At 53.7% G+C, this 20,811-nt stretch overlaps 1 protein-coding gene across 2 annotated transcripts in view; it reads right to left on the reverse strand.

Annotated features, from left to right (window-relative positions):
- The window catches only part of PAX7 (paired box 7), a 99,474-nt gene extending 88,620 nt beyond the window's left edge, over window positions 1-10,854 (reverse strand). The window contains exons 1-4 of one of the 2 annotated variants that reach the window (XM_082670027.1): window positions 10,717-10,854; window positions 7,963-8,198; window positions 7,269-7,398; window positions 6,103-6,231 (exon numbers count right to left, since the gene is read on the reverse strand). In XM_082670027.1, the coding sequence (XP_082526153.1) occupies window positions 6,103-6,231; window positions 7,269-7,398; window positions 7,963-8,198; window positions 10,717-10,801 (580 nt within the window). In that variant the 5' untranslated portion in view covers window positions 10,802-10,854. Of the gene's footprint in view, window positions 1-6,102; window positions 6,238-7,268; window positions 7,399-7,962; window positions 8,199-10,716 lie in introns of both variants that reach the window. The other variant, XM_082670028.1, reaches the window with a different exon arrangement.
- Window positions 10,855-20,811: the final 9,957 nt, after the last annotated feature.

A 20,811-nucleotide genomic window follows, 5' to 3' on the forward strand; every position in this document is an offset into this window, starting at 1 on the left:
CCCTGGAGAACCTCCCCTTTGGGGTGTCTCTTCTGTGTTCTTCTTGGTAGCAGGAAGGCTCCCCCTCACCTGGCACTGTCTATTATGTGGTGTGAGTTCTATCTGGCTTTAGACTATGCGCTTCCAGGACAGAGCCAGGGAGGGGTCTTGGACATTTCATGCTTATATCCTTAGGTGCCCATTAGGAATGAAGCCTCATCAACTTTGCTGATGATGGTAAATAGAAACTCCAAAGAAGCAGCCTAGAAGGAAATCTCATTTGCTCAGTCCTCTTTCCCTATATTAAAAAATATGTGTGTATAGATTATTTATATAAAATGTAGTATGTGACAACTATCATTTTCAGAAAGACATTCTTAAAAAAAAAAAAAGCCCCAATAATCACCATACTGCTTTAAGGCTACTGTTATATGTGCTTTTAAATCCTTCCATGTAAATTCCACTGAAAAATTTGGAAAGCTGTGACAGGGGAGGGGGCCGCGGGGGTAGGAGGGGGGAGGTTAATCCGGGTTTAACGCTGCGATGCCGTCTTAGGACCAGGGTTAGCCTGATTGCGTTATCTCTTCCCAACATTTGAGACGCCCATATTTCACCCAGCCAAATAGCTCGGAGAGCAGCGCAGATGGCTGCCGTGGTCGCGCCTCAGGAAAATGTGTTATTAATATCTAAATAACTTCCCAATACTGTCTGGTAAATCTCCCCTCCACCATTCCAAATGATGAATTCGTTTGAAGTCTTCCCCCAGCCTCATCTTTTCAATGTCCCCTCTCTCTTCTCTCTTCTTAGCCAGGCTTATTTCAAACTGGTAAATATCTAATTCCTTTAACGGCTGTGCCGTGCACACGAGTCTTTTAGACGCCTGGAAACAGCCGGTGTGTGGCAGTGCGTGCCCGGAGGTGAACAGAAAACCCGCATGCCCTCGCAGCGGGGGACCCCACCCTGTTTAGAAATGCGTTTGGGAGACTGGGGCTGCGCGGGAACCTCAATCTGGGAGCTGAGCCCTTCCTTTGCGCGCCCCGGACACCCTTCTCCTGGTCCCCCGCGGAGTCCCAAAGGCATCCCCTCTCCCTAACGCGCAGCTCTTCCGCGGCTCCGGTCTCCGAGACCCCACCCGCAGCCCTCCGAAGGCGACCCTCTCTCTCTGGGGCGGATAATTACCCTCCGCTCGCCTGTTCTCCCTTGTTTAAAGTTTGTTTTCTAAATGTCTTCTATTAGATTATGTTCGTTCATTCCCCCTCCAACCTTATCTCCTTCTGTCTCTTCTCTCCTTGCCCGTCACACTCGATTTAGGCACGAGTTTATCTGGCAAACAGTTTGCCGACTTTGTTTATTTACCGCGGGTTCTGGGGCTGCGAGCGCGCGCGCGCCAGTGTTCGCCTTTGTAATAGTTATCTCATTGTTGTTCTTCGTTAGTCCCAGCTCCCTCCACCCTCTCTCTCTTCTTCGGTTGGGGGGATGGAGGAAAGAAAGGGGGAGTCTTGTCAGCCCAGTGTGGGTTCGGCCCCTCGCCCGGAGCCCCCTCCCCCGAGATATCTGCCTCAGACCCCCGCACCCCTCCTCTCCGCTCACCCCATCCCCCCACCACCCCGGCGCGGCGGAGCCCTCACCCCCCTCCCTCTCCCCCTCTGGTCTCACTGAATATCCACCGCCGAGCTCTGCCTAAAGCCGGGGAATTGCCTGACACCCTCCCATCTTCCTCCGAGCCCCCATTATGCGAAGCTGATCCCACTCTGAACAGCCTCAAATCCCGCCTGGACTCTGTTTGATTAGATTGCCAACCCGGGGTAATCCTTTGATTTGGTGGAGTGTCAATTACCTTTCTGTAAACACACATTTACAGAGGAGGGAACTTGTTGGTATAAATCAATGCAGATTGTTTCTTGATAAATGGACTATCTTCGACCCCTCCCTCGCTCCCTCTTCCAAGGCCCCTCTCCCTGGAGGCCCCTCCCCTCCCCTCTCCCGTTCTCGCCCAGCCAGTAAACAATGCCCCTTCCAGGTGTGAAGCCGAAAAAACGGTGTGGGCTGAGGGGAGCCGTGCCCCCCTTCCCCTATTCATTCGCTCCCCCGGAGCCTAATTAAATTTGGCAGGTCCTTGTACACACAATCAAAACAGCTTCCTCCAGTGTAGCAAACGACCGAAAACCGCATTAGCAGCTATCGCAGCTCTGCCAAATTAAATTGTTTCCCACCTCCTTTTACAAGTGTCTCAAACCGACACTTCGGGCTCTCCCCTCCTTTCCGATCCTTCTCCGTCATTTCTCACTCCACACCTGTAAGTTTGCTGCTTTAAAAACAAATTAAGGAAAAATGCAAAGAAATACAAATCTGCCTTTCACGCGCGCACACCCTTGGCCTCCACCTCAAACGGTCTTTCAGAGCGGGAAGTCAGCACATTCCCGGGTGGACCTTGAGTCACGTCGCCACTCCACCCCTCCCGAAAATACACACTCTTCTTTTTAATCTTGTGAATTTCCACCTTATTTCATATTGATTGTGACCTGGCTGGGCTTCTACCCTAGAGACCAACGTGGTCTGATCTGGTCAGTTTCAGCCTAAACTTGAGCCTTGTCAGATGCAAGAGGCATTGGTGCTCTACTCTTTATTACTGTTGTTACTGCTTTTCTAAATTATTGCTTATTTCTTCACACTCACTCCCTCGGCTCCCACGGAGGAATGGTTTGACTCTTTGCAAACCCCTATCAAATTTCCCACAAGAGTCTCCCTGGACTCAGGCTGGGAAGATCTTTTTCTTTCCCCATCCCTCCTCAAATCCTTCACCAGTCGAGTCCCTGCCTGTCTCTCCCCTGATCCTCGGAGAAGGGGTGAGGAGGAGAGAGTCCAAGTGGATGAGGGCAAGGAACCTTTCCAGGTGTACAGAGCGTGGCCAGAGCCCCTATCCAAAGCGGTCTGAGAATTCTCACAACCAACAATCCTGATAACTCAGTCTTAACAAGGATAAGAGCAAAAAAAAAAAAAAAAAAATATGAACAGCCTCATGAATATCAGCCCAAGGGGAGCAGGAGTGAGCTGTTCAGAGATGAAAGTGCACAGAAATAAAAGCTCAATTTAATCGCTTTAAAACCCTTCAACTTAACGTTTGTGCTTCAAACTCTGAGAGTGAGGACTGATTGCGGATAAATAGTTTCTTACCATGCCTGGAAGCTATTACACCCCTCTCCAACACAGTTTCCTATTCAGCAGTCCCAGTTTTCATTACCAGCTCTAATAAGTCTTAACATTATTAAATGCCAAGCGGACGATAGGAAAAAACGGACTCAGGGAGGGATCTCTCTTTAGCGCTTAAAGAGGAGAGCTCTTAAACCCCTTCTTCGGCGGCTCCCCGCCTTGAGAGAGGCAACCCCCGGAGAAGGCATTTGTCAAGAGCAAGAAGCCAAAACAAAGTTTGTGGGTGTGCACCCCTCCCCCTGCTCTGCCCAAGGGTATCTCTGCCTCTCCCCATCTGGCCCACTGGGTGGAGGTTGGGAGGTCTTTTCACCTTTAACTTGGCCATGAAACTGACATGCAGGGCCTGGGAGAGAGATGAGAGTTTCCAACTGGGTGGTTCGCCGGGATGCCAGCCACTGGCCAAGGTACTCAAATGCGGAGCTGATACCATTTGTCCACAGATGGAAAGACAACTCTCTCTCATCCCCCCTGTCATACTGCCCATCACACCCATCTACAATCATACTGCATATCCACACAGAATCCACGGCTCCGATCCAAAGGCCCGTGGGCAAACCGCCACACCGAGAGACATGCGCTTACACCGCCATCCAGCTCCCAATCACAGGGCCCAACATGCCCACTGCCACTCAAAAACCACGGGGCTTTCTGGACATCAGGCCCACCGCTTTCATTTCTGCAACTCCTCTCCAGACTCAGCGCCAGTACTTTCAACCTTCCAGTCTGGAACCTCCAGCCTCCTCCTTAAACCTTGGAGACTTGGAAGTTCCTGGTTCTACTGCAGGGAAAACCTCTATCCAGCGAAGTTGCCTTTCTGCTGGTTTTATAAGCCCAGATCAGCACCGGAAACCCCTGGACTCCTTTGAGCCAAAGGGATTTCCAAAACGAACTTGCTACCCTTTTCCTTTCCGTTACTTCCCTTCCCATCCCTTCCCATCCCTTCCCATCCCTTCCCTTCCCTTCTTCCTCAGAAGAAATTTATCTATTGTGCTTCCTTACAGACTGAATTGGAAGCACATTGGGGTATCCCTGCCACACACACACACACACACACACACACACACACACACACACACACAGTGTCTCCAAATAAAACCAAACTTCCTTCACTTCTCCTGGGGTACCTCTCAGAAGCTGTGTCTGCTGCGCTGTATTTCGCAGGGAAAGATTATTCAAGTTCTCTCCCCCCCCCCAAGAAAAAGAAGTTCAACTAAGTCCCTTTCCAATGTGAACTGAAATAAGGAGTGGGTCTCCTCCCCCCGCAACCCCGCCAGGGATCCCCCGGCTCTAGGCTGCCTCCCCCGAGCCAGGGGCTTACTTGGAAGCCCCAGGCCGCCTCCCGCTGCAGCCCCGAGGCCCTCAGCAGGCCCGCACAGCGGGGCGCCAGGCACAGCTCGCTCACTTTCTTCCCTGCCCTTTTGTCCCCAGTGGGACTGGGCTCCACTTGGGGCCCTGAATGTCAATAGCCCGCTTCTTCCCCAGCTCCAGACTGCTCCCGCACTGGGCCGCCCGTACCCCCCCCACCATCCTTCCCCCTCAGACCAGGCCTGTGAGGGCTGGGCCTGGCTGGGAGTTGTCTTTGGAAGCGGGCTTTGTCTGTGAAGTTCATCTTCAAGGTTGGGAGAGACTACTGAAAGCTGGAGGGAGACCTAGGCTAGGAGTTCCAGGGAGGCGAGGAGAGGAGAACCCCCTGGAAGGAAACTCAAATGAAACTGTGCTCTTTTACAAGTTTCAGGGTTCAGAACACTCCCCCACTTTTTCCAAATCCACCATTTCTTTTTTCAGGTTATAGTGGCCACTGCCTTTCCTGTCTGCCTGCTGCCTCCCTCCGCGTGTGTCTGGAGGCTTAGCTTCTCTTCCCGTAGCTTCTTTTCCCGTCAGTCTACGTGACTTTGGGTCTTCCGTTTTTCTTTCTTTACCCGCGTCCCCCCTTGAAGCACACTTAACCAAGTCTCAAAGAGACTTGCGAGGGGAGTGGTATTGAGGAAGGACTCTCCCTTCTCTTGAAACTTACCCCATCAATAAACAAAAGCACAGTCCCCTTTCCTGGGCGCGCAGGCGCTTGAAAGATAAACGCCTTCCCTAGTCCATCTCCAGAAAAAGCGGGGCTCAGACTCCAGACCCGTTCGGCAACCACGCTAGCAGCGGGGAGAGGGCGTGTGGAGCCTGAATCTCTCTCCCGCACTGGGATCCTCCGACCCTGGGCATCTGAGAACTCGGCCTCAACTCCTGGCCCCGCCTGCGCGTGCCCAAGAGGAAAGCACCTCAAAAGTGCACCCTTCTGCCCCCTCCCCCGCTACCTCCGCGCTGTCTCGGTTCAGCCCCGGCGTCACAGGACGGAGAATTAGGCGGCGGCCCACGCGGCCCTCGCTAATTTTTATTGATTGCAGCGGTCAGTCAACTGTCAGGCGGAGTTTCAAGGGACCGTTTAGAGAGCGTGTGCGGGTCTGCTTAACAAATTCATTTAGGGAGCCGCGGGGCCGGTTCCTCTTTCCTCGCCCCCCGCCCCCTTGCCCAAGTTTCCTATAAATAATAGATCGACACGGACACCCGGACTAGCAGCCAAAACGCCAGCCCCGGAGGACACACGGCCCGGAGTCTTCAACGGGGTGCGCAGTCCGCGGCGCCCGGAGCCCTAACCCGCCGCCGGGTTCCCTGGGGGCGCAGAGGCCGTCAGGACCCCGCTCCGCCGCGCAACTGAGTCGCGGGCTCCGCACCCAACCCGGCCTGGGGGCGCACCGAGGGGGCGCTCTCCGCACGCACCGAGAGGCTCCAGGCTGCTCCGGGGGCTGCGAGTCCTCCCGCTAAAGATCTGTCCGCCAGTCCGGGTGGCGACGGCGCCACCACTGGCCCGCACCCTGGTGAGCTGGAGACGCGGGCTCCGGCATCGCCGGCCCCGGGACGGCTCCCTACCTTTGTCGCCCAAGATGCCGTCGATGCTGTGCTTGGCTTTCTTCTCGCCGTCGTCCTCCTTCTTGTCCGCTTCGTCTTCCTCCTCCTTCTTCCCGAACTTGATTCTGAGCACGCGGCTAATCGAACTCACTAAACCTCAGAAATTCAAAGGCAAAAGAGCGAGTATAAGTCGTTGGGGCCGCGGAGCGGGGCCGCCTGGGACCCTGGGAGAAGTAGCGGAGCCCATTTCCCCCCTAAATACACTCAGGAGGATTCACACCCATCCCCCCCCACCCCCACCGTTGAACATTTACACCTACTGGGAGGCACAAGTACAGTCACTCACATAGAGACTCACACCTGGGGCACTCACACGGTCGCAAGGCGGTGGCAGAGGAACCCACCTAGTGCATTCCTATCACGTCCTTGCACACACTTGTGCTTTCCACTGTCACATACCCTAGATGCACTCACACCCACACCCACCTCCCCAGGACCTCCCTGGAGCCCCTCCAGCCCCTGATGCTGTAGTCCCCACACTCAGGTGTGCATCCCAGCCCTGCACACTTGAATGCTCAGGTACACACACAGACACCCGGGGCCACTTTCTACCACACAGGCAGCAAGATTCAGGGCCTCCACATTTGGGACCCACTGGTGGCTGGTGGCAGCAACAGAATAGAAATGGTGACTTGGAGAAAAAGATCCAGGGAGATCCCAATCTATCCTCCTAGGATGGACTGATCTCTCTAGGCCACTTCTCTGAGAAGGCGCCAGGGGAGCTTCCCTTACCACACAACTTTATAGGATAACTTTTTCTGCATTTCCCTCCCCCTTCTCTCCCTCCCTCCCTCCCTTCCTTCCATCCTTCCTTCCTCCTCTGTCCCTCTCTCCCTCCCTCCCTTCCTTCCTCTCTCCCGTCGTCCTTCTCCCTTTCTTTCTTCCTTCTCCTCTTCTCTCCTTCTTTCCTAACTTCTTTTCTTTCCTTCTTCCCTCTTCCCATCTTCCTTTCAGTTCTGATTCCCTCCTGTGCCCTCACCCTCTTTGCGCTCTAGTTCTTTTCCTTCTCACTTTTCTCTGAGTTCCCTGTCATCCATCATCTCCCCTCCTCTCCCACCTCCAGCCCCACATGACCTGAGCCCTGGCCAGACTCCGGGCAAGTTCTGCTGGCTCAGCTGCCTTCTCACCTGAGGGCACGGTGCTGCGGTCACAGTGCCCGTCCTTCAGCAGCCGGTCTCGGATCTCCCAGCTGAACATGCCTGGGTTTTCCCTCTTGTACTCCTCTATCTTTTTCTCCACATCCGGAGTCGCCACCTGCTTCAGAGGTGGAGGTGGGAGAGTAGGAGTGGAAAGATGGGGTAGGGGGAGGGAGATACTTTTAATATCAACCTCCCAAGAGCCCCAGGCCAGGCTGGTGGCTCTGGTCACCATGCCTCCATTCTGAGATTGGCTTTATCCTTTCAAGAAACCTGTTACTGGCTCCCAGGAAGGCGGCCGGGATTGGGGGATGTGGAATAGGGTAGTGATAGATAATAAAATAGAAACCTAATTAGGACTGGGGTCCCCCCTCACTATTCCAGGCAAGACTGGGGAAAGATTACCCCTGGTCTGGGATGGTGATAGGGGGTCTGGGAAGATGTCGGGACAGCACAGGAATGACTCATTGGCCTCTCAGGCAATCGGGACATCAGTTATCCCCATCCCTGAGAAATTCAAATAATGGAGGATGTCTGGGAGTGGGGACCCTCTTCCACTGTCCTTCCCATAGGAAGCATATAGACCCCCTCCCCGGTGCTGCTGGATGACACAGGGTAGAGATAGGGGCCACAGCCAGGATACCACGGGAAGGCTGGCTGCCAGCTCTGCAGCAAAGACACTCACTCTGGGTTTGCTGCCACCAATGGCCCCAGGCCGGATGGACCCTGTCTCCTGGTAGCGGCAGAGAATCTTGGAGACGCAGCCATGGGAGACACGCAGCTGGCGGGAGATGACACAGGGCCGGATGCCATGGTGGGCCATCTCTACTATCTTGTGGCGGATGTGGTTAGGAAGGGGTCGCCCGTTGATGAAGACCCCACCAAGCTGATTGACCCGGCCTTGGCCAAGTGGGGTGGACACTGGAGAAGGAAGGGGGAGATGAGGAAAAAGAGAGGCACAGGGTGAGGATGGGAAGGAGACACTGAGTACACAGGCCTTTTGACTCCAGTTTTGTTTGAGCCCCAAGACCCCTGAGAGCAGATCTCAGTTCCCCACGTTTGAAGCTGTGGTAGTTCGGAGGTCAGGAAAAAACCTGTCATGAAGCCAACGGAAGGTCTGGCAGAGATGGAGAAAGGGGTCAGGGTTGGCTGCAAGAGTCCCCACAGATGCTGTGTGTCCCCAGTCCTGCCACACTATGGGGAATGTGGACACACCTGGGGGATCTGAATGCCTCTGAGAAGGAGAGGGAGAGAGACAGAGGTGAGAGGGCAGAGCCTAGAGACTGGCGGAGCCTGGGGACTCTGGGACCAATGGTCCTCTGGACCCACAGCTTGGGCGGCAGGTCCACTTGCCTTTTATAGAGGCTGATAATGGGTGAGATGTGGCCCATCTGGTCAGTTCCATGCTCTTAAGTGGTCAAGTCTGATCCATTTTATTGAGGCCCAGAAGAGGTTGGTTGATTACTAGTAGTTACAGCCCTGGCTTGGGCAGCAGAACTGTCCTACCCATAACTGAACAGCCAAGGCACAGCAGAGGGACCAGCAACAGAATGCCGTTGGCTGCTGCTTCTGGGGGCACCTGGCTGTCCCTTGAGGGACTCTCCTTCTTTCCAACCCCTCTCAGAGTTCGAATTTCGTTTTGGGATGATTTGGGGACATGCCCCATTGTCGGCAAGCTTCTAATCAAATACTCATTTGGCCTCAAAAACCCCTGAACTGTCCCTGCAGGTTCAGAGAGGCTGGTGCACAGATGGGCCAGAGTCCCTGGGTGTGGGTGACTTTGGGAACCAGGAAGACAGGCTCGCCTGATGTGTGCTAGGGAGGGGAGAACGCCTGGGAAGCTTTAATGTAAAGTCCACACAATTTCCTCCCAGAAGGTTGGAGGACACCCGGTGCACTAATCCGGCCTCGATCCCCCCAGTTTGGGGACTCGGCGGCTGCGGAGATCTGGCAGATTAGAACGATTTCACAGCCGCCCGAGTGGAGGGAGCTGACAGTATAATTGGAAGGGAGGAGGCGGGAAGAGGCTCCGTTGCTGAGCTGTTCCTACCGCCTCCTCCCTGGCTCTGCCGGTCCCCACACCCCTCTTCGTAAAAGTAGGTGTCTGAAGCCACCCTCGGATTTAATCAGAAATCGTGCGTCGCCAAGTCCGAGTCACTCGGTCTCCGTGGCGGGATATGCCATTAGCGCTGGAGAGCTCTCCAGCGCACAACTTTATATTCAAGAGCCTCTTTAGCGACCGGCACTCGGCTCTCCTCAGTATTCTCCGTCATGTTGGGCAAATATTGTCCTAATCCGCTGCGCGTCCTCGGCCGCCTGTTTTACTTGCATTCGCTACAGGAGAGTGCTACGGCAAATCCCCGGGCTTGTGCGCTCTCCCGCCTGCGTGGTTGCTCGCGCGCACTTGATCACGGAGCCACTCTCCTCGCCTGTCTAATTCAGGGACCCGCGCCGTCTAGCTGCTGGAGGGACCCCCCCCCCGCCGCCTCCCCAGATCTCAGGCTGCCTGTCCATCCGTCCCCTCCTTGCCTTCTCTCTCCTTCACGCACAAGGGGCTCATATAATTATAAGAAGAGTAATTAAAAAATAAAAGTCGCACCTCTCTCTAACCACTTCTGACATTCTGGGCTACCTACCCCCAGAAGCCAAGTGATCCCTCAGTTGACAGGTTGAAGGCCTTCTATTAGTTTAAAAAGAAAACAAAACAAAAACGTAGGAAAGGTGCGCTCCCAGCCCTTGCTGGAGCCCGGAGCCGGTTCACCCCGGATGCCGGATATTTAGGGAGGACACATTACAAAACTAACACTTTTCCCTTGTCTGTACATTTATTTCCCTGCCCTCTAGCCGTCTTGAGATCTCCCCCGAGAGATTTCCGGAGTTCAGAAGCCCGAGTGGAAACTTTTGGGCGAAAATCGTTACTATTTATTGTTTCAAGTTAGTTTCCAGACCCCAAAGCAGAGTCCTAGTTTAGACATAAAATATCACACATTGTTGGTATTTCGAAATACAAGGGGCTGGAAGACCATCCCAGAGGTGAAAAGAACAATTCAAAAGAAGAGTAGAAAGCACGTAGCTGGCGAACGCAGAGAGCCGAGAAAGTATTAGGTGGAAAGTATCTAAAAATAGCGTACAGAGTTGAAACTCACTAGGACTTGAAATTGACTAGGAGCTGAAATCTACTCGGAGTTCAGCCCCGCGGGTAAAGGCCAGAGTCCTGGACCTCTGAAGCTGAGGCCGCCGGTGGGTGAAACCCACGCGTAAACGGACAAGTGTCGGTCCCAGAAACTTCCTGGGTCCGGCGCCCGGACTTGGATCCAGAAGGGAAGGGGACTCCCCTGCTGCCGCTGGCGCCGCCACCACCCCGTGAAGATCGCCACCTCTCCAAGGACCTCGAGGTCCTGGCGGAGGAGGGAAGCGAGGCAAGTCCAGACGCTCTTACCTTCCAGAGGAAATCCCGTGCGGGGATAGTTCTGCCCGGGAGCCGGCCGCATCATCCTCGGTACAGTGCCGGGAAGGGCCGCCATTCTTGCGCACGCCGGGGACGAATCCAGAGTCGGCGAAAATCGCTTCCCGTCCGCTCCCTTTACCCCTGCTGCGATCTCTTTCTTTCCTTCTTTTTTTTTTTTAAACCTCTTCCCCCTCCCCTCCGCAAACACTCCCTACCCCCATCCCCCCCACCCCCGGCTGCGGTCGCTCGCGTCCAGAAGCTGGGGAGGGGGGTGAGGTAGGGGCGGAGGTTGCGGGGGGGGGAGGGAAGGTGGCGACAACGAAGTTCAAACAAACAAACACACCAACCCCAAGGCCTCCTCTGCCCGCTCCGCTGGGCCAGAAGTTGTGCGGGCGGATGCGCCGGGCAGGAGCCGGAGACGAGGCCGCGCCGCGCAGCGGGGCTCGGGGGGGACGCGGCCGGAGTCAGGGCCCCCAGCCTCGGACTGGCGAGCGACGCGCTCTCGCGCTCCGGGCCAAAGTTTCTGAGCCGAGAGGCTGCGGAGTGGATTTCTTTTTCGTATTTATTTATATATTTATTCCCTCGCTCTCGCTCCCCTCCCTCCCTGTCCTCTCCCACTCCTCTCCACGCCTTCTTTCTCAGACCACACTCGCTACTCCCTTAAACACCAGCTTTCACACCCCCGCCCCCCAGAAGACTTGGGGAGGGAAGAAGGTGCCTCTCGGGTTTCTGGGCTTGAGGGGAGGCGATAAGGGGTGACGAGGTTGGGAGGAGAAGAGGGAGAGCGAGGGGGCGAGCGATCCGCCGGGTAAGTTGTGCAAAAGTGCTCAACTGGAGTACGAGGAGGAGGAGGAGGGGAGGCAGCGAATGAGATCTGATAGGTTCGGACGTTTCTTTTATTCATGAGGAGGGAAGGGGGCCAGGGCGGAAGGCAGCCGAGGACCAATAACGAAAAGAAACCTTAAACGAATATTTTTTTCCTCTTTTCTGATCCCCGGCTCACCTCGCTTTTGGGGGAGAATTTGGACTGCCGGTTAAAACAGAGGGAGCAACGGCGGGGAGGGGGGAGCGGGGAGGTAGGGAGGGGCCAACTCAGTCCCAGTGTCTTCCTTTGACGAATGGGCCGGGTCCGCGGAGTCCCCAGTCCCCGGTCGCCCACGGCCCCGCTCTGCAGTCCGGCTGCATGGGAATGCCCGCCTCCCGCTGGTGGCTCCCTTGGATTCTCGCGTCTTCTCGAGCCTCCCAGAATCGGAGTCCGCTGCGTTTCACGTCTTAACCCTCATCTCACTCACAACACTCTGAAATTTCCGCCGGTGGGGCCCACCGGGAATTGGCCTAGGTGGCTTCATGGGAGGGGTTTATGACTTTCTCTGGGAAATAGCCTCTGAGCCCCGGTGTCCCATTCTTGCCTGGCCCCCTGCAGTCTGAGAAGCCCAGAATGATGGCCGGGCCTAGTGCTTAGAAAGAGGTCCGCGGAGTGTTAGGGACCCGTTTCTTTCTTTCCTCCCCTCCCCTCACCCATCCCCAGCCGGGATTAAACCCGTGCTCCTCTTCGGGCCCCCAGCCCACATCCAGAGCCCCTCTCCAGCAGGTAGTCCGGTGCCCTGAGGCGGAACAGCAAGTGGGTGCCCGGGATCTGGGGGTCCAGAGGGGTGGGGAGTTGGGGGGACGGGGCCGTCAGGATTTGGTACCACCCTGAGCTCCCCAATTCGGAGCTCCTCCACTGTTGGATTGAGGGGGAGGGTGCCCGAGTTAATCAGTGGGGAGTGGGAGTGGGGTGATGGGAGGTCCTGCAGCTCTCTGCTCTCCCCCTGCCAGAGTGACCAGACGTCCCTGCCCGGGGATACCGAGTCCTGGGGGCGAAACGCCCTCCCAGCGGGGCAGGACGCCATGACTGCAGGTCTTTTGTCTCCCCCGGGAAAGAGTGTCTCCGGCCCAGCGCTGGAGGCAAAATACAATAAAATAAACCCAGCCCTCAAACTCGCCCCCAACCCCGCAGCCTGCCCCCTGCCCGCCCTCTCCCGGTGCTGGGGTCAGCCTCTTCTTGGCCTGGGAGCGCTCCTCAGGCTGGCCCCCGCGTGCCCCTCTCCCCTCCCATTTTCCTCACCTGTGACCTTTGCCCCTCTCAGCATGTGACAAACTCCCTCCTCTCCCCTCTATCCCAGTACCAGGGGCTTCTCCGGCTGGGGGTGGGGATGGAGGGGTGGGGGAGGCCTTCCGGAAATGGGGGCGGCCTTCTGGAAATGGGGGCCTGCTGAAGAGCTGTTAAACACGCCCCCAGTGGCCCCAGGATTGAGGTGGGGGGAGGCCAAGTTGCTTTAGAATTGGAAAGGAGGACATCTGAGTGCCTTTCCCAAACCAGCGTGCCAGGCTACCTGAGTTATAGGGACCCTACAAGGTTTTCTGGGACACTTTCCTTTTTGGAGGTGCTACCCCACTGTATCCACTGGCCCCAAGAGAGATTGGAAGATGATTTTTAAGCTCTGATGTGTATGTCTGGGGAAGACGAGTCAGCCTTGAGTCCCTTTTACATCTCATCTTCCTGGAGGGTCTGGCCTGTCTTGACCTCCAGAGGTGGCTATATATATACACAGATACACACACACAAGCCTAAGTATGTAATATACACACACATATATACACACATATATATTGTTCATTCATTCATTCATTCATCCACCAGTAATTTCTGTTTTGGCGAGTAAGAATTTAAGGCACCTCTTCTCTGTGTCTGTGGGTGGAACGGGCCAGTGTGTTTGTGTGTGAATATAGGCTTACGCCCACGTCTGTCTGTATCCAGGTGAAGGTGGGTTGTGTGTGTAGGTCTGCTGTCGGCTTGTATGCCAGTCTGAGTAAGTGTGTGCTTCTAAGTGACGGTCTGTGTCTGCATTTAGACTTTGGAGTCTCTTCCTTATTGCCTTAGCAAAGCTCTATGCGCCCATCAAGAAGGTGTGAGCTGTGATTTGGTCCGTTCCCCGTGGTGAGAGAAGCCCTCTGGGGCGTGCCGGAAGCGGCCGCTGAAGACTCAGTCCCTCCTGGAGGACTTGGCCGCTGGCGCGGGCTCGGCAATGGGGCTAGCGCAAAGCCGGACCCCTCGGTTCAGGGCCGCCACCGATCGGCTGCAGCCGGGGACACTGGAACCCCAGGCAACCCGCGCGGGGGCCACCTAACCGTTGGCCTGGTTCCCGCCCTTCGCTGCTGCAGAAGACTCAAAGCGGCGGGTCCAGTCGCGAAGGAGACACCCCCAGAGCAGACTCCCCTAAACCCCGCGCTGGCAGCACCAGCCCTGCGTTTCCGCTGCCGGGGGATTCCGTGGCCTCCCGCTGGGCAGGCGGAGGGGAGGGAAAGGGGGGTGTCTGTCGGAATGAGCTTGGCCGTTCTCGCCTGTTGGAGACCAATTTCACAAACGATTTTTGCAACAATTAGGAAGTGTGGCAGAGTGAAATGGCGATTTCACATCCAGCAGGGGAAAGGGGGGTTCACTTGGGAGCTGGGGCGGCTGCAGCTGGAGGGGGGATCTTTCCCCCTCCTCTCAGTTCCCTTCGCTAACCCCCTTGCCCCATTTCACTCCCCATAGGACGTTAATCAACTCCTAAGACGTCCAGTCGTTGCTGTAAGCGCGATGGTGTGTGTTGGGATGGACGTGGCTGGGAAAGTTTTCCCTTCAGCCCCTCACCCCAAGCTCTCTCTCTCCCTGTTTCTTTCCTCCTCCCTCTCCTTCTCTCTCCCTTTCTCCGTCCGTCTGTCTGTCTGTCACGCACACTCTTCTGTCCCTCTCTGTCCCCCTACAGTCAGTTTCATGGGCTCCTCCATCATTTTGTCCCCCACTGTCTCATTTCCTCCTTGCCTTTCTGACGTCTCCCCGGAGGTTTCCTCTCCTCCGCTGCCCATTTTGTCCACTGCTTCCCCCAACTCCATGGTTTCCTGAAGTATGTACGGGCCTCCCTTGCTCTCCGTGCTGTAACTCAGACCTGAATCCCTGGGGAGCCCTTTGGTCAGATGGGACTGGACACAGACCATTGGGAAGGGACCCTCCTGTGTTTGGCATCTACCTCAAACTCTTGAAAGCAGATTGTCCAGGCCCAGCCCAGGCTGATTCCAGCACACAATCATCCCACACCCCACCACCACCCACTCCTTGCAGGAATCAGTCCGTCCTAGTGCTCTAAAGGCTTGAACCACGGCCCCTACCTCCACCTGTCCCTGTCTGGCCTGAGATCTCCCCCCACCTCTTTTTTAAGGGCCACAACAATGCTAAAAATAGGAATTCTTTCCCCAAGTTCCCAAATGGAACCCTCCAACCCCAATTAAAATGGGAGAGAAAGACATAGACCCAAGGGTCGGGGCAAGACCCCAGGTTGACTTCAGCTGGGGAAGTTGGCCTTTCTCTGGCTGTGAAGTGATGGGAAGTATGAGACCAGTAAGGGCCACCACTGGGGCTCCTTTTCCAGGCTCCCAGGTGGCCAGTGGTCCCTTCCCCCTGCCCAAGGGAGAGAACACTCCTTCTTTCAGATCCCTGTGCTATGAGCACTTTTTGAAAGCGATTACCCAATAAATCTTCCTTTAAAGAGTGATAAATCCACCTTGAAAACCAGCGGTTTTGATTTCGGCGGGGCCTTTTGCATTTTCAGAGGCTGCGGCCAAAGACATCGACAAATGGAATTATTCAGTCTTCAAATGTTTGATAATGAGAGAGGTGGGGGTGGGGAGAGAAATGGGATATCCGTGAACAAAGGCCCCTCTGGAGGCTCCCTCCAGGCGCTCCAGGTTCCGGAAGCCAGAATTCCTCAGGGCTGAATTGGAAGAGGCACCCTTGGGAAAGAACACCTTCCCCTCCCCACTCCCCAGCATCTTTTATTATTTTTTCCTCTTAAGAAGTAGTGCTAATTCTCAGAGTGACCTTGAAATATATGCCCAAACCCAAATAGGAAGAAATGGAAAACTGGGATGTGTCCCTGCTTGACATTTTAATTTTCCCCAGAAAAATAGAATCGTATGCATTGGATTCCAGTTCCCAAAGTAAATAAAAACAATAATCATAATCAGGTTTCTCCCAGGCCCACTGTTCATCGGGATCTCAGGCAGCCTCGTCCCCCCCTTCTTCTTCCTGGCCCTCCATCGTCCTTTTCCCCCTCCCTTTCCCTCTCCTCCCTCCCCACCTATTCCTTTTCCTCCCTCTGTTCCTCCTTCCCCTCCCCCACCCCCCTTCTTCTTTCTCCTCCTTCTCAGGCTGGTCCTGGGAACCTCTTATCTCCTGAAATTCTGGGAGGTAAGACAGGCTGAAGCCTAGAGGTGCCAAGATGCCTCTGTCACTCACCTGGATGTGGCCGACTGCTAGGGTGCCCCCCCTCATCCCCAGTCTTCCCCACCCTTCTCCTCTGCTCCTCTGGACTTCCCTCTCTTGCTAACTGCTTTTCCACGGGCTTTCAGAAATGCAGTCAAGGCCATCTTTACAGTGTGTTCACCAATATCTGTGAAAACCTTTCCTCTGCCCATTAACCCCCCTTTCCTTTCCATTTCTGGCTTGGGCAAAGGGCCTCCCCAGGAAGAGGAGAATGCCCCTCCAATCTGGCCCCAATGGCCTACGCGGAATGGAGTGGGATGGAGGTGACTGTGTATCGGAGTGTGTATGTGGGAACATGTGAGGCTGAGAGCACGTGGGCACCCATATAAGAGTGTATGAGAGCAAATGACTGTGTACATGGGCATGTGTGCGTGTTATGTGTGTGAGGCGCACACGCAGATCTGAGGAGATGGATGTGTGTGTGCAACAGAAATCTCTGTTTGCTGGATCCATTGAGGAGCCTGGGGAGGGAAATCTCCTAAGCTCCCAGCTGCCTGAACAAAAGACCAAGTGTCAGATCGCACTGGGCTGCCTTCTCCGGCCCCTTTAGATCATTCCTCCAAGTTCAATTGCACTGAGTCCAGTGTTAATGGGTTGTAGACTGCGCCCTCAGACAATTACCTTATCACAGCTGAGCATCTATGGAACCGGCAAAGCATTTTCATTAAACAAATCAAAAAGGGGTGGCGGCTCCCAGCTCCGGCTGGCCCGGAGCTCGTGGCTGTGCACACATTGCAGGGAAGCCCACAAGCCCAGGCGAACTTTCCCTCCAGGCTCCTAGGCTTTTGGGGGGTAGAGTGGGACTGGAATGAGGATGAAAAGATCAAACACTGCCGGGTTCCCACCTCAGATGGGCTTGCTGCTAAGGGGAAGTTGATGGAATTGGGTTCCTTTGGTCCCTAGGGCTCCTCTGTCCTCCTCTCCTCGGGAAGCCCCCTCCTCCATCATGGCCTACTCAGTGACGAGGGGTCTTTCTTCTCCTGGATGCAGGAGCACTTGTTCTGTGCATTCACTGCTGTCAGCTAATTTCCCTAGTAGATGTTCAATAAATATTCATTGGATGAATGGATGGATGAATGATTCTAGCTCAAGCAGGACACCCGGACTTGGGAAGAGGCTGGGAGATCTAGGCCTGAATCGTACGAGGCCAGTGATTTGTAGGGATGTGGAACACTGGGTGTGCCTTCTGTGGGCTGAGACTTTCTCAATCTCTCGGAGCACGAGGAGGGTGAATAGCTGTATATGCATAGAGAAAGATGCTCAAATGGAACTCAAAACATGCCAATCTGTACCATCTTGAGTAGCAGTGGCAAGCTGGGTGCAGACACCTAGGCTAATGTTTGGTCTGCTGTCGGCACTCAGTGCGTGCTGGCTCCCTTGCTTCCTGCTTCCTCTATATAGTTGGCCACGGTGTTCCTTTTGTATTTATCTCTGTAGTTCTGGGGCTGAGCTAGAACACACAGCGTGCTCGAGAAAGGGCTGAGATCGAGAAAGGGCTAAGATGAATGATCACGTTACTCTTTGACATTGGGCACCAGTGTTAATAACTAGTGTTTTTGAATGGCAACCCTGCACCAAGCATTCAGGCAGGCCCGTTTAATCTCATAGCCACTCGGGGTGGTGGATTTCAGCATCTCTGTTTTACAGAGTGGGAAACTGAGATTCAGGGACTTCCAAGGTCAAAATGAGACTGGTCCAAGGTCAAAGAGCTATCAGGTGGTAGGGAAGGGATTTTAACTTAGATCTCCTTGACTCTAAAGCCTGCCCTATTTCCTGCTCCCGTTTCATCTCTTGCTGCCTCTGTTTCCCCGTTTTGTAAACTGGGTAATCACCAGCACTGAACACAGAGACTGGTACAGGGCAGGTGCTCAGCAGGTGCTGTTGAATGAATGAATGAACTGAAATATCCTAACGACCATAGGATATTATATCTTGTATGGGAGTCCGTGCGGGTGGGGTGGGTTGGGGGACGGGGACGGCAGGACCAGAGCATGCTAGAGCTGGGAGGGAGCCTTTGAGATGACCTCGTCCAGGGATGCAGGTTCAGGAGCCGAGCCCCCTCCTGGGGGCTCTGGGGAAGTCAGAAGGTGCCTAGCCTGAGGGAGGAGGTGGCCAGTCTGGGGGGTGCTCTGGAGCCCCCGGCAGGTGCCAGGTCTTCATTGGTATGTATAGATGGAAAGGAGAGAGCACTTCACGTTTGTCTAGGTGAATTAAAAGCACAATCCCCATTTCCCAGAGGGAGCAGTTGGTTCATATTTATACATTTAGTCTTACAGGTGTAAAATAGGTTCCCTTTATGCTTATATAATAATTTTTCATTTGAATTTCAAGGCTTTATTCCCTTCTTTGGATTCAAGTCTTCCACCTGAACCCGATTCTCTCCATAACCATTAATTCCTTCATCATAAAAATGAATTCCATCTAATTCTCTATAGCGGCAGTTAGAGCAGATCAAAAAGTGCCTTTGCAAAGGGGCCCCCCCCACCCCGCTTCCACCATTGTAGTTTTCAGCTCGCCTGTTCACCCCACCTCCCTACCAATGCTGAGTTTCAGAAACCAGAGCTTGGAGGAGAAAAACTTATTTCTCTCACTCAGGAAGTGTGTGTGTGTGTGTGTGTGTGTGTGTGTGTGTGTGCGCGTGTGTGCGCGCGTGCACGCACACACGTGCCCACGCGCGTGCATAGGTGTGCTGTAGAAAATGCTCCTCAATTTCAGAAAGGCAACAACAACAATAATAATGATGATGACTTATGATGAGCCAGACACCTGCCAGGCACTTTATAAACATACTATTGAATGCTCCTACACACTCATGAAGTAGGTTTCAGTATCCTCATATTACAGAGGAGGAGATGAAAGTCCAGAAATGTGAAATAAGTTGCCCAGGGTCACACTGCTAGGAGGTGGCAGGGTTTAAAACTCTTTTTTTAAATTATTAAGTATTTCACACAGACATTAAATACAATTGACACCTGTAGACACGGTTGGTATCCTCACGCTCTCCTCCGCTCCATCATTCTCTTTCTTTTCCCCTAGAAGAAACTACAGTCGCGAATTTGATGTGTGTCATTTCTATACATGCTGAAGGAGGCTGAATAACAGCCCCCAGAGGTATCAGGTCCTAATCCCTGGAACTTGTCAACGTTACCTTAAAGTCAAAAAGGATTTTTGCAGAGGGGCCTAAGTTAAGAATCTTGAGATGGGGAAGTTATCCTGGAATATCTGGGAGGGTCCTAAATATTATCCCAAGTACCCTTATAAGAGAGGAGAAAAAAGAGATTTGACACACACAGAGGACACAGCACTATGACTGTGGAGGCAGAGATAGGAGTGAAGTGGCCGTAAGCCAAGGAATGCTGGCAGCCACCAGAAACTGAAGGAAGTAAGGGATAGATTTGGCTTTGTGACTCCTTGGTTTTAGCCCAGTGATAGTGCGACCCCCAGAACTGTGAGAGAATAAGTTCCTATTGTTTTAAGCCACGAAGTTTGTAGTGATTTGTTACTGCAGTCACAGGGAAGTAATATACATGCTTTTATAATTTCACGATCTTCTTACATTGAAATATGTGGGTTTTACAGTTTATGTAATGGTACACTGCAGATTTCACCCTGAAAATTGCTTTTCTTGCCCCACATAGTGTTTCTGAGATTTATCCTTATTGACACAAGTAGTGTCGGTTTAAAGGCAGAGAAGAATCTAATCTGCAGGACAGGCACAGTGGATCTTGAAGGGCCTTATTTTTGCCTCTGTGGGATGCTCTGCTGGGGAGAAGCTGAGGTGCCTCTGGCTGCCACGTCTGGAAGGGCAGGGCCACACTTGGTCCCCCTGTACCCCCAGGTATGGGGACTCAGATGAACACGGGTTTGCCATGTGTCGGGAAGGCTGGGCTCATTGGAGGAGGGGGAAGGTGTGGGGGCCCGGTTTCAAGTGAACTCAGGGATTCCATGTCTCTGAGACCTCAGAAGAGTCAAGGTTCCCAGCCATGAAGAAAAAGACGCTCAAAAGGAAAACTCAAATGGAGGCGAGAATGTGTGTGCACGTGTGCGTGGTGTGTGCGTGTGTGCATGGTGTATGCATGAGTACGTGTGCACGTGCGTGCGTTAGTTCTGTTCCCTAAAGTTACAGACCCAGTTTGCCTCTCCCCCCAGGACCTGGAAAACAGTGATTATTTGTTGAGTGAATGATTGAGTGTGATTATGAGGGTGAGAAGGGGGTTGGTGATCTGTCCTGTAAATATAAGTATCCAGCTATATATGATGGAGTCAAGTTGATACAAGTTGGTATAAATTGTAAGGTTGTGAGTGAATGAGTGATTCTGTGGAATTCATCTAGCATTTACACCTTTGTTGAACACTTTCACAGTTTATGGGGTTTTCATGTCCATGTTTTAAAAACTTGATTCTCACCTCAATATGGTGTGGTATAGAGGCAGGCTATCATGCTCCCCAGATAAAGGAAAGCTGAAGATGAGGGGGTGAATCAACTTTCCTGGTGTCATAGAGCAATCAGGTGGCAAACTGGGGGTTAAATCCAGGTAGGTCCAGTGAGTGGGGCTCTGCAAGAGGACACAGGCTTTAAATCCTGATGAGCTCTATTTTAATCTCGGTCTCTGTCCTCAGGAGCTGGGTTTCCTGGGGCAAGTGACTTAACCTCTCTGAACTTCCATTTCCTCATTTTAAAAATAGGCACAGAAACACTTAGCTTGTAGGGATTGCTGGAGACAGAAGGCACGTACAGTGAA

Source organism: Grampus griseus (assembly GCF_964374135.1).
Source record: "Grampus griseus genome assembly, chromosome: 1".
In the NCBI taxonomy this organism is placed as follows: domain Eukaryota; kingdom Metazoa; phylum Chordata; class Mammalia; order Artiodactyla; family Delphinidae; genus Grampus; species Grampus griseus.